Source organism: Erinaceus europaeus, chromosome 13, assembly GCF_950295315.1.
Source record: "Erinaceus europaeus chromosome 13, mEriEur2.1, whole genome shotgun sequence".
In the NCBI taxonomy this organism is placed as follows: Eukaryota; Metazoa; Chordata; class Mammalia; order Eulipotyphla; family Erinaceidae; genus Erinaceus; species Erinaceus europaeus.
In genome coordinates, this window is record NC_080174.1 from 54,640,733 (window position 1) to 54,653,134 (window position 12,402).

General features: G+C 37.0%; 1 protein-coding gene across 3 annotated transcripts in view; it reads left to right on the plus strand.

Moving 5' to 3' along the window:
- EPS15 (epidermal growth factor receptor pathway substrate 15) overlaps positions 1–12,402 on the plus strand; it is a 133,047-nt gene that overhangs the window by 29,898 nt on the left and 90,747 nt on the right. For 2 of the 3 annotated variants that reach the window (XM_060205904.1, XM_060205906.1), the window contains exons 2-4: positions 1,911–1,952; positions 8,722–8,811; positions 10,292–10,339. In XM_060205904.1, coding sequence (XP_060061887.1) covers positions 1,911–1,952; positions 8,722–8,811; positions 10,292–10,339 — 180 coding nt within the window. The remainder of the gene's footprint in view (positions 1–1,910; positions 1,953–8,721; positions 8,812–10,291; positions 10,340–12,402) is intronic. The other variant, XM_060205905.1, reaches the window with a different exon arrangement.

Here is a 12,402-nt window from a genome sequence, read left to right on the forward strand (position 1 = left end):
GAGTAGCTCCCAAATATGGGAAAGGGGTATAAATATTGTCGACCATAGCCCCATCCATTTGATGTGATTTGGGGTCCATAATCATCTTAGGATCCTGTGTGACCTTGCATCCCTGTAGATCTGAGCTCAAATTCTGTGGTCATAAGTAGGAACATTCCAAGCTGCCCCAATATCAGGACCAATCTTCCTCAGTTTTAGCATAGAGTATATTGTCCAGCCACCCTTCGGAGAATGGAACATTCTCTACCATTGTTGATCCAAGTTGAGGACAAGGTCCTATGGGGGCCCACAAAGGGGTCTGTTGTGTTGTTCCTGGTAAGGATGACTGGTAACAATGGAGAGAGGGATTTATTTGAGGTCTAGGCCCATCATGTCTGTTTGGGAATTTCAGGACTCCCCGAATAGGGCCCCTGCTGATGGGGTGGCCTGATAGTGACTACAGAGTCATCGTTAAAGTATGCTAGTCTCTTGCCCTTATTCAGCTTTTGCACTCCTTGCTTTGATGAGGTTAGCTTTGGAGTGAATGAGAGAAATGTTATAGGATGTAGGTGAGGAGGGTATCTTAAGTCTAAGTAGACACTATTTCATTATAAACTTTATACTTAATTACTACAGACTATTGTGTATGTTTCCTTTCAGGTATATATTTTGCCCTAATTTATGGATACATGTGAACATCTTATATCTTACGAGACCTGGTCTATATCTAGGTTTTGGGATTTTGTTAGGAATTTAACCTCCTGGAATGGAATTTGAGACTACAATGAAAGGAAAGGTCTCACCCACGTAATGAAGGTGAAGGGTTGACATTCCATGCCTGACGTCTCTGGACACAGTCTGAAGTGAAGCATACTGAGGTGGTACTCGTTGCATTGATTAGGTTGGGATCGGCAGATGCAATATCATTTGGTATGAATTGAGAGAAGCATGCAGGAAAGTGAGTCCCACCATAGAGGTTCCAGGACTGGGGGAAATATTGGTTCTAAATAGCAAGTGGGAGGTTCCTGCTGTCTTAGGGTTTAAGAAGACAATAGCTAGTTATTGCTATAATCACATTATTTGGCAATTGGGTTAACTTTGAAATATCCCTTTGTTAGGATCTGCTGTATCATACACAACACATCACTATAATTTATGTCCTTTGACATTATTTGTATATAGCTGTGCCTCCAGTTGCTTCTGTTCTCCCTGGTCTAAGCTTTTAAGAGAGTCAACACATCCAAGATTCAGCCTGTGTATTAAAGAACTCAGTCTGTGCTTTAAAAAGTTTGAGACATTCAATCAATTTCCCCCTCTCATATTAATTAGTGATTTGCATGACTGCAAATTGATAGGAGTGTACATAAACACCATTCCCACCACCAAAAGACTGTACCCCCCCCACCCCACCCCCAAAGCTGAACATCCACCCTCACCCTCACCCTGAACCCAGAGTTTTTACTTTGGTGTCCTACTTCAAATTCAGTTAAATCCTGCTTTGAGTTTCCCTTTCTATTATTCTTTCTCAACTTCTGTTTATGAGTGGGATCATCCCATACTTATCTTTGTCTTTCTGACTTAGCTCACTTAACTTAGTTCCTTTTAGCTCTTTCCAAAATGGGTCAGAGAAGCTGAGTTCTTAATAGCTGTGTAGTATTCCATTGTGTATATATACCACAACTTTCTCAGCCACTCATCTTTTGTTGGGTACTTGGATTGCTTCCAAGTTTTAGCTATTACAAATTGTGCTGCTATGAACATAGGTGTACACCATGTGGGTATTTTTATTTACTTCTTTCCTCCAAAAGAAAGATAAGTATATTTCTTAAGGTTGGAGATTTTTAAACATTTTTTTCAAACATTTTTTAGATTATTATAAATATATTAATAGGAGTTAATAACATTTCATATTTTCTTTTTTTTAATTTTAGTTATCAAGTGGGAATCCTGTATATGAAAAATACTATAGGCAGGTAAGATTTTAATTTCTTTGTCTTCCTCGATTACATACCAAATATACTTAACACTTGATTGATTAGTAGGCCAGTAGATTACTGGCCAGCTGGAGAAATTTAATGTTTTGTGTTCCATTTCTTATTCTTAGGGTTGGATGGTGGTGCTCCTGGTTTAGTGCACACATTACCGTGCTCAAGGACCCAGGTTCAAGCCCCACCCTCTCCCACCTACAGGGGAAGTTTCATGATTGGTGAAGCAGTGCTGCAGGTGTCTTTTTTTTATCCCTATTTCACCCTTTTATCTTAATTTCTTGGTTTGTCTGTCCAACAAAATTGAATAAAATATTACAAAGGATTTGTTTAAACATTTCTTTTTAAAAATTTTATTTATTTATTTTCCCTTTTGTTGCCCTTGTTTTTTTTTATTGTCATAGTTACTATTGTTGTTGATGTCATCATTGTTGGATAGGACAGAGAGAAATGCAGAGAGTAGGGGAAGACAGAGAGAGGGAGAGATAGACACCTGCAGACCTGCTTCACTGCCTGTGAAGTGACTCCCCTGCTGATGGGGAGCTGGGGGCTCGAACTGGGATCCTTAGACCAGTCTTTGCACTTTGCACCATGTGCACTTAACCTGCTGTGCAACCACCCGACTCTCTAAACATTTCTTTTTTTAAATTTTCTCTTTTTAAAAAATTTTATCATTATCTGTATTTATTGGATAGAGACAGCCAGAAATCAAGAGGGAAGAGGGAGCTAGAGAGGAAGAGAGACACCCGCAGCACTGCTTTACCACTTTCAAAGTGTTCCTCCTGCAGGTGGGGTCTGGGGACTCGAACCCAGGTCCTCGTGCATTGTAGCATGTGCTTAACACTTGTTAACAATGCACAGACATTTCTTTTTTCTTTTTTTATTTACTTTATTTCTAGTGAGAGAGAGACACACACACCAGAACACTGCTCAACTCTGGTTTATGGTACTCTGGCGATTGAGCCTGGGACCTCAAAGCCTCAGGCATGAGAGTCTTTTGCATAACCATTATGCTGTCTCCCCAGTTCCGATGCTTTAATTTCTTAGTGTTTCTTTCACATGCTACTTATTGCTCTTGACAAGTCTCTGAAAAATGCAGGGTAAGTAATCAAACCCAAGCATTTAAATATCTTAAATATTTGTCTTAAAAATTCATACACTAGCTATATTAATACAGATGTAACTACCCAAATTGATTTGTAAGCTGAACAAAACTGACTTTATACTGTGTTTAAGATATATTAAAAGTTAATTTTCACAAAATTAAAACAATGACTCATTTACAAATATGAAATGAACATGTCAGGAGTTTTATTCAACTAATTGGGAGAACCAGTGAAATTGGGAGAACCAATAAAATGTAAAACAGTGAGTTAAATTGATTTATGTTCTTCATTAGAAAAATTATTTTGTTAATATAGGCTAGAACTATTTTAGTTCTCTATAACTTAACCTCTGGACCTACAGAGAGTAAAATGGCCTAGTTGATAGAAACTTGATCAAGAATAGATTGAATATCAGTGGCTGGGTAGTGGTGCACCTAGTTAATTACATGTAAAACTGTCCAGGGACCTAGGTTCAAGCTCTTAGTCTCCACTTGGAGGGGGAAACTTCAGGAGTGGTGATGCAGTGCTACAGGTTTCTCTCTGCCTCTCTCTCTGTCTCTATTCCCCTTCCCTCCCAATTTATTTCTGTTCTATCAAATAAAATAAATGTCTAAAATACATAAAGTTTAAAAAGTAAAAGCACTAAAAAAAATAAAAATAGTTCTAGGTGGAGGGTAGATAGCATAATGGTTATGCAAAGAGACTGTCATGCCTGAGGCTCCAAAATCCCAAGTTCAGTCCCTGCATTATAATCCAGAGTTGAGCAGTGCTCTGGCAAATAAATAAATAAATAAATAATCATAATAATTATAAAAAAATAGATTAGATGTCAGTGGCCAGATTCTCATTATAGGATGTGGGCTATCTCATTTATCTTTCCCAAATATTGTATCATTTTCCCCCAACAGTTTCTCCTTGCTTTGTGCTTATTGTGTTTATTATCACATAAGTGGTTGATCTCATCATTTTTGAGTTGGGTATCTACATAGCTGCGCCAAGTATTAACTGAACAGTTTAAGCCTTCTTTAGTTTAACTTGCAAATTAGAGATGCACACTGAGTATGTAACAACTTGTAAGACCAGATAGTTGCTTTCTGTCTGAATTATAATTATTACTACTACCTCACATTTGGACAAATGCATCACTCCTAGACCTACCTTCTCATTCTTTCTGTTCTAGAAGGAAGGGGGGAAGGGAGGGAGAGAGAGAGAGATTCCTCTAATATAGTAGGGGCTGACTCAAACTTGGGTTGCAAATGATAAAACAGGTGTACTATTCAAGTGACTATTTTGCCAGCCTGATACTGGGATTTTATTAACTAGATTGGGAGGGTTTTTTTAGACAATGACTACACATAAAGTTAGTCTTTGCTTCTTAATAGTGATTTCTACCTGAGTAAAAAAAATCATCTTCAGATAATATAGCTTTTGGGAATTGGGCAGTAGCACGGTGGGTTAAGCACAGGTGGCACAAAGCACAAGGACCGGCATAAGGATCGAGCCCCTCACTCTCCACCTGCAGGGGAGTCACTTCACAAGCGGTGAAGCAGGTCTGCGGGTGTCTATCTCTCTCTCCCCCTCTCTGTCTTCTCCTCTCTCCATTTCTCTATCCTATCTAACAACAACAACATCAATAATAACTATAACAATTGTTGGGAAATTATGAGGAGCCTCACAAAGCACTCTGCATTTTTCTGCCTTCAGGAGCCTGGCATTCCTTAATTCATTAAGCCAGCTCCCCCTGTTCCACCCTGCATTCCTGATACTATGGCCTATCTACATAATCATTTTTTTGCCTGAAAAATCCCCACCCATTCCATTCCTTTGATCTAGCTTCTTTCTACCCTCAAGACCCTCCCTGCCTGCAGGGTAGTATTAATCCTACCAGTTAAAATCCTCACAACAGTTGCTAAGGAAGTTCCTACCTTTCCAGCTTCGTTTTGCCTTTCTCCACCCCTTTCCTAGCCATTTCCGTTTCCGACTTGCCACTTCTGTGTCTGCCCCTTAAAAGCCTTGGCTCTCTGATCAATAAAGATATTGCATTGCCTCACCATGAGCTTGGTTCATGAGTCATCTCCCTCGCATTGCTGAGTGAGTAGCAGCCCAGGCTGGCTCCTGTTGCGTTCTCTCGAACCCAGAGGCACTCCCACGGTAGCCCAGCAAACAATAAAACAACAATGGCAACAAAAGGGAATAAACAAATATTAAAAAATCAAATATAGCTTTGTTTTGCACAGTTCATTTATTCAGTCATATCCTGACAAAAAGGAACAAATTGTTGTTGGGCCCATATAATAACTATATTGCCATAATGAGTATGAACGTTTAATTACAGGATTTGTTTGAATTCTGCATGGTTTGTGAGAATCAGCTACCACTGGAACTACATTTCAGTTTATAAAAGCAGATTCTACTAAATTAAAGGATAAGAGACAGCCTAAGTAGAAAAAGAGATCTTTTTTTAAATTAGTGATTTAATAATTATTGACAGGATTGTGGGATGAGAGGGATACAATTCCATGGAATTCCCACCATCAAAGATCCATAATACCCCCTCCCCTCCATTGGAAGTTTCCCTATTCTTTATCCTTGGGGGTCGGGATATGGACCAAAGATCAAAACAAATAACTTCTTTTATAAAATAGAATAAGAATAATACCAAAATAATTTATGTAAACAACCATAATTAAATGTTAGCACAGTTCATCCAGTACTGTATAATTATTGTTCCCCTGCATTTTTGGCCAGGAATCTACTTTCATGAAATATATTTACTTCAGTCCTTAAAATCTTCACTTAGTTCACTGGTATAGTCTTAAAGTTGTCTGAGGTCAGCTCAGATGTCTTCACCCAGAAGTATCTATTTTGAAGTATTAATAATTTAAAATTTTAACTTGAAAATTTTAACTTCATTTCCATGGAACTCTGAGATTGTTTTTCTTTGTTGAAGACATAGTTCTAACTGGTAGTTTATGGCAGACCTCAGAGCGCAGCAGGAGCTGCCTGTAGATGACAGACTGGTGATTCTTTATTATTGTGACCAAAAGAATGGAAAATAGTAAAGTTCTTCACTAGAACATAGTACATAATTATTGTATAAATGCTTCCCCTAAGTGCCCCTATAGTTAGGTTGTCCTGGAGAAGGTTTTCACTTTTCTCCCATCTGGTTAAAAAAAGAAAAGGAAAAAAAAAGTATTTGGAGAGAACTCTCCCAGTCCCTTTTCCTTTGTGTTAGTTGAAATTAATTTGGATTGGACAGTTTTTTAATTTATTTTTCTGAATGCCTATTTATCCTGTGTTCTGGCAGGTGAAAGAAAGGATTTTTTCCCTTTGGGTTTATTTTTATTAGTGATTTAATAATGGCTTACAGTATCCTAAGATTATAGGGGTATAGTTCCAAACTGCGTAAGTACGTATGTTTCAGGTCTTTATATTGTACATATGAGTGAAAACATTTGGTAATTGTCTTTCAGAGAAATGCAGATCGTTTAATAACAGATAGAAGCTATAGCAGTAAGAGTCCTTGGACACAAAAAAACTGAAGGATAGAACTCTTTGGCTTTAACTCTTCCATATATATATATATATATATATATATATATATATATATATATATATATATATATATATATATATATATATATATTGCAGAGTTAGGGAGTAGGAAGAAGCACAGCAGTTATTCAAAAGGTCTTGAGGTTCCACGGTTTCAGGTTCAATCCCAGATAACACTATCACCCAAAGGTGAAAAGTGCTACAATGCAAAGAAGGGAGGAGGGAAGGGGGGGGGGGCTAGAAAAGAAGAGTGAATCAAGATAAACTCAAGGCCTCTTGGATACAGGATACCACTAAGCTGTCCCATGGACCCAATTTTTCTTTTTTTCTTTTCTTTTAATTTAGTAAAGGAGGAGGGAAAAGAGAGAAAAGAGACAATAGAGACACCACAGCACTGCTCCACCACCATAAAGCTACCTGGTGCTTTTCATGGTGCTCCTTTCTAATGTCAGGGCTCAAACCTAGGCCTTCCTTCATGATAAAGCAAGTACTCTACTGGATAAGTTGTCCTTCTTCCTCCATCATTCTTAGAATAATTTGTCTCAGAAAAACCATCTTATTCAGTATAAATATTACAAAAGTTGAATATATAACATTTAGGCAACTAAATGTTAAATAGGAAACTATGTGTTAGAAGAAAAAATAGCAATAATCTCCAACACGTGGAGAAATTCAGCTAGAAGAAGTTGCTGCTAAGTGGATGAAATGTATTACATAACATTGCAAAATAAATGTTAACTCCTGTAGGAAGAAACATGGCAATAAAAACATGCTAATGGAAGGGATAGGCCCCTGGAGGTGGTTGTTACGTCAAAAGGAATGAATAAGAATTCTTGACTTTTAATTTTTACAAATCGAACTTTACTTTAAGAAATCTTTATAGAAATGAGAGCCTTTACTTTTTTGAACTTTTCTTGGTGACCTCATTCTGTCTGAAAGGAAAGTCCCCATCAGTTAAGTGAAATGCTTCTCTTAATATGTTTTAGGAATCTAGCAGTTTAAACAATAAATCTGCTTTGCAATCTGCATGACTCAAGTTTGAGCCTGGCCCCCACTGCATTGAAGGGAGCTTGGAGCCTGTGGTCTCTTTCTTTGCCCCTCTGTCTCTATCTAAAATAAATACATTAATTTAAAAATTCACCTTTGAGTTTATTGTGGAGTCACTGCTGAATAATCACTACTGATAATGCTTTATATTTTTTTCTAAAGAGTTGCAGTTTCTAAGAATAAGTATAAAAGGAGAAGTTGATGATTTAAAGATGCTTGGAGAAAAAAAAGATGACATACAGTTACAACTGTTTGTCTAAAGATCCCTCCAGGGAATGCAGCCCTTTTCTTCCTATTGCTATTTATTGGAATGTAAGTGGTATCTTTAGAAGAGCTGGAATATATTGCAGCAAAGAAACAAATTCTGGGGAAGGAAGGGAGTGGAAAGGCCTGAGTGTGCACTGGGGTCCTGGTACATGATGGTGGAAAAGGGTCTAAGTTGGGGGTGAGAGTGTTTTGTAGACACCTATCACAGGGAGATGAAAACTTATACCCATGTGCCAACAACTGTACTGTAATCCATTAACTCTTCTGTGGAGTTAAAAAACACATATTTTTTAAAAGAATTGGAGGCAGAAGATATATTTTAATAGTGTTGACTTCAGTTTTGGAGTGTAGTAGCTATGTTAAAGGTTAACTGGTTTTATGGAAGCCAACACAGAACTTGTTGCTGTAGTTTTTCTTCAGTGATAAGTAGGATACTAACAGAAAAAGAGTAGTTAATGTTTTAATGTTATGTTTCTTAATTTGCTTTACTTCCTCTGAGTTTCAATGTTCTCATTTGTATAATAGACATAATTAAAAAAACACTAATAATTTTGTAAATCAATATTAAATCACTAATGAAATTTAAAAAAACACTATACATTTTCAGTGCTATCTAGATGGTGTTATACTTACATGACTGTCCACATATCCCTGATTTTAGTCAAAGTATTCTCTTGCCTTTTTTGAAAAAGCCAGTTCCTAAATTGAGCGGAAGGAGGTAGGTAAATGATGATAATTTTGCCTTTCTGTTTGTTGTCAACTTATAATTTGTGTTGTTTCAGGTTGATGCCAGCAATACTGGAAGAGTATTGGCTTCTGATGCTGCTGCTTTCCTGAAGAAATCAGGGCTACCAGACTTGATACTTGGAAAGGTCGTTGTTTGTTCATTAAAGCCTGATTATAATGAATATTTTGTAGTGTAGGTGAATTGTAGGTAAACCCTGAAATATACCGCCGAGAAACTTAGAAGTTTGAACTGAGTCATAGAAATAGTTACAGTAATGTGTTGGAGAGACTATGGTTGTAGTGATTTATTTACTCTCTTGAAAGGTGTTTTTCAGAATTTTTTTTTAAAACAAATTACTCCTTAGTAAGATGAAATGAGGTAGTAATAGTACATTTGGGATTTGTCGGTAGAAATGGTAAAGACTGCAAACCTTGCCACCCACTCAAGAAACTTGACTGTTATCTCTACTTCCTCTTTTACAACTGTCTCGAACTAGGTTAGGGCTCAAGAAAGAGTGCAAAGAAGTGGAAAGTCCCTTTTCTGCTTAGTCTTTTTTTTTTTTTTTTTTTTTTTTGCCTCCAGGGTTATTGCTGGGGCTCGGTGCCTGCACCATGAATCCACTGCTCCTGGAGACCATTTTTTCCCCCTTTTGTTGCCCTTGTTGTAGCCTTATTGTGGACCGGTATAAGGATCCATGTTTGAGCCCCCGGCTCCCCACCTGCAGGGGAGTTGCTTCACAGGCAGTGAAGCAGGCCTGCAGGTGTCTGTCTTTCTCTCCCCCTCTCTATCTTCCCCTTCTCTCCATTTCTGTCTGTCCTATCCATCCTATCCAACCATGACGACATCAGTAACAACAATAATAACTACAACAATAAAAAAAACAAGGGCAACAAAAGAGAATAAGTAATTAAATATTTTTAAAAAAAGAAGCTAAAATCAAGATACTGTATTCTAGTAGAAAGGGGCCAGGTGGTAGCAACTTGGTAGAGCTCACGTGTTACAGTGTGTGAGGACCCTTTTGTGAGCCCCAGTCCCCACCTGAATGGTGAAGCAATACTGCAGGCATCTCTCTTTCTCCGTATCTCCCCTTGCCCTCTCAATTTCTCTGTCTCTATCCAAAATGAACAAACAAATAAATAGAAACAATTAGCAGTTTACATCAACTCAGACATGAGTTGGAACCTGGGTTAGTGATCTAGGCATAGGACTGGAACTTAACCTGATTTTCATGGTTTTTCCTTATGCTTAATGAATGTTATTTAGTATGTTGTTTAACCTCATTGAACAGTTGTATCTTTGTAAAGTAATGTACTAGATATTCTTTAACATTTCTTTTTTTAAAGTTATTTTTATTACTTATTGTATAGAGACAGCCAGAAATCAAGAAGAAAGGGGGCGGGGAGGGAGGGATAGGGACAGGGAGACACCTGCACACTGCTTCAGCACTGTCAAAGTTTTCCCACTGCAGGTGGGGACTGGAGGGGCATTTCTTTCCACTTTTAATTCTGTGATTCTTAAATTTAACTGTCAAAGGGCATGAGACTACAAATTGCAGAAGTTTGTTTTATTTTTAAGGTGACTTATTTAAGTGTGGATTGATACTTTTATTTTTCTTTAAATTTCAGATTTGGGACTTAGCTGACACTGATGGCAAAGGAATCCTAAACAAACAAGTAAGATTCAGAAATTTATATAAAACTTATTTTTAGTGATTTAGAATAAAAATGCCTACTTTTGTATTTTCTTTGGTTTATTTGTTTTGTATAGAGAAATGTATTAACATAAAGGGAAAACTGCGGGAGAGACAAGCACATCCAACAGTTGTAAAGCACAAACACAAATAAGATAAGGAATGTAATTATAATAAAAGTCACAATTTTGAATCAGCAGAAAATACTTTTAATTAAATAGTTCTGAGATAATGACTTCCAAGTTTACTGGAAAATAAAAAAAGTTCTTTGAGTTTTATTGTGTATAGTTTTATTCAAATGATTCTGAATATTACCTGTAAGTTATAAAAGTTCTAAAATAGTCAAATATTGTAGGTTCTAAGTGGCTTATTTTTTTTCTTTTTTAAAACTGTATTTACTTCTTTGATGTGACTTATTTATAAATAGGAATAAGCCTGAGTCTTTGGAGTGACTAATGGAAATACATTCTAAGTGACTTATTTGTATTAAATTTAAAAAGAGAAGTTAAAAAGAATGAAATTGAATTGCCCAAAGTAAGTAGCACACCTAGTACATGATTGGCTGGAATTTTATTTATTTTTGCCTTCAAGGTTATTGCTGGGGCTCAGTGCCTACACTATGAATCCACTGCTCATAGAAGCCATATTTTCCATTCTGTTGCCCTTGTTGTCATTGCTGTTGTTGGACAGGACAGAGAGAATTGGGAGAGATGGGGAAGAGAAAGATAGATACTTGCAGACCTGCTTCACCGCTTATGAAGTGACCCCCCTATAGGTGGGGAGCCGGGGGATTGAACCAGTATCCTTAGTCCTGCCTGGTCCTTGTGCTTGGCCATGCATTCCTAACCTGTTGTGCTACAGCCTGGCACCCCGACTGGGATTTGAAGCTAAACAAATAGACTCCAGAGTTGTTTAAATTTTGCTTTGGGCAAAAAACATACAAAAAGAAGCCATATGTAATCCACGGAAAAGAAATGTATGGAAAACAGATTGTAAGGAAAATTTAATGGACTTGACTACATGAAAATTGCAACCCTATGTAGAAAAATATGTAGCAAAAGTACACAATAGTCTGCAGTGAGTACCCCCCAACACTTCATCTGCACTATTCCAGCCTTTAGGTCCATAATTGTTCAACAATTTGTTTGGCTTTGTATGTTAACTCTCTTTTCAGCCACCAGGTTCCAGATGCTAGCATGATGCCAACCAGACTTCCTTGGACAGACAACCCCACCAATGCGTCCTGGAGCTCCACTTTCCCCAGAGACCCACCCTACTAGGGAAAGAGAGAGGCAGACTGGGAGTATGGACCAACCAGTCAGTTAAAAAAATTGATGCAATATATATGACACGTAAATTTGTCTATTTTTAGTATACTAGTGGTCTTTCATCAAGAAAGCTAATTTGAAGAATAATTATGGAAAAACACACAAAATATACAAATGAGTAATAATTTTGATAGTCACAAAATTATTACCAGTCAGTAAAAATGATCTTGCGAGAGTCTTTTCATTTTCATAAAGAGATGAATGAACAATCTGTTCTTAAATGCAATTATTGATATAAAAGAATTTATTGCCATTTTATGAAGATTTTGGGGTATGCTGGTTCTTTTAAAGAAATGAGGTCTTTTTTGATTTATAAAAGTCCCTTTCATATTTTGTTTAGGGCCAATGATTAATTCCTTATACTGTTGTTTGAAAAGCTCTGGATTTTTCTCTGCAACTTGAATGATAATTGAATAGAACATGTGTGTTGAATATATCCTGCTAGTCCTCTTAGCCTATAGAGTTTCAGTTGAGAAATCTTCTAATAGTCTTATAGGAATTCCTTTATATGTGACACTTCTCTTTACTTTTGATGCTTTCAGAATTCTCTTTTCACCATTTTCACATTAATGATTAAATCACTTAATCGATCCAGTCTCTTTTATTTTTTTTTGCTGGGGCTCAGTAAAATCACTATGAATCCATTGCACTCCTGGTAGTCATTTTTTCCTTTTTTCCCCCCAATTTTATTTGATAGGAGAGAGGGAAGGGAGAGATA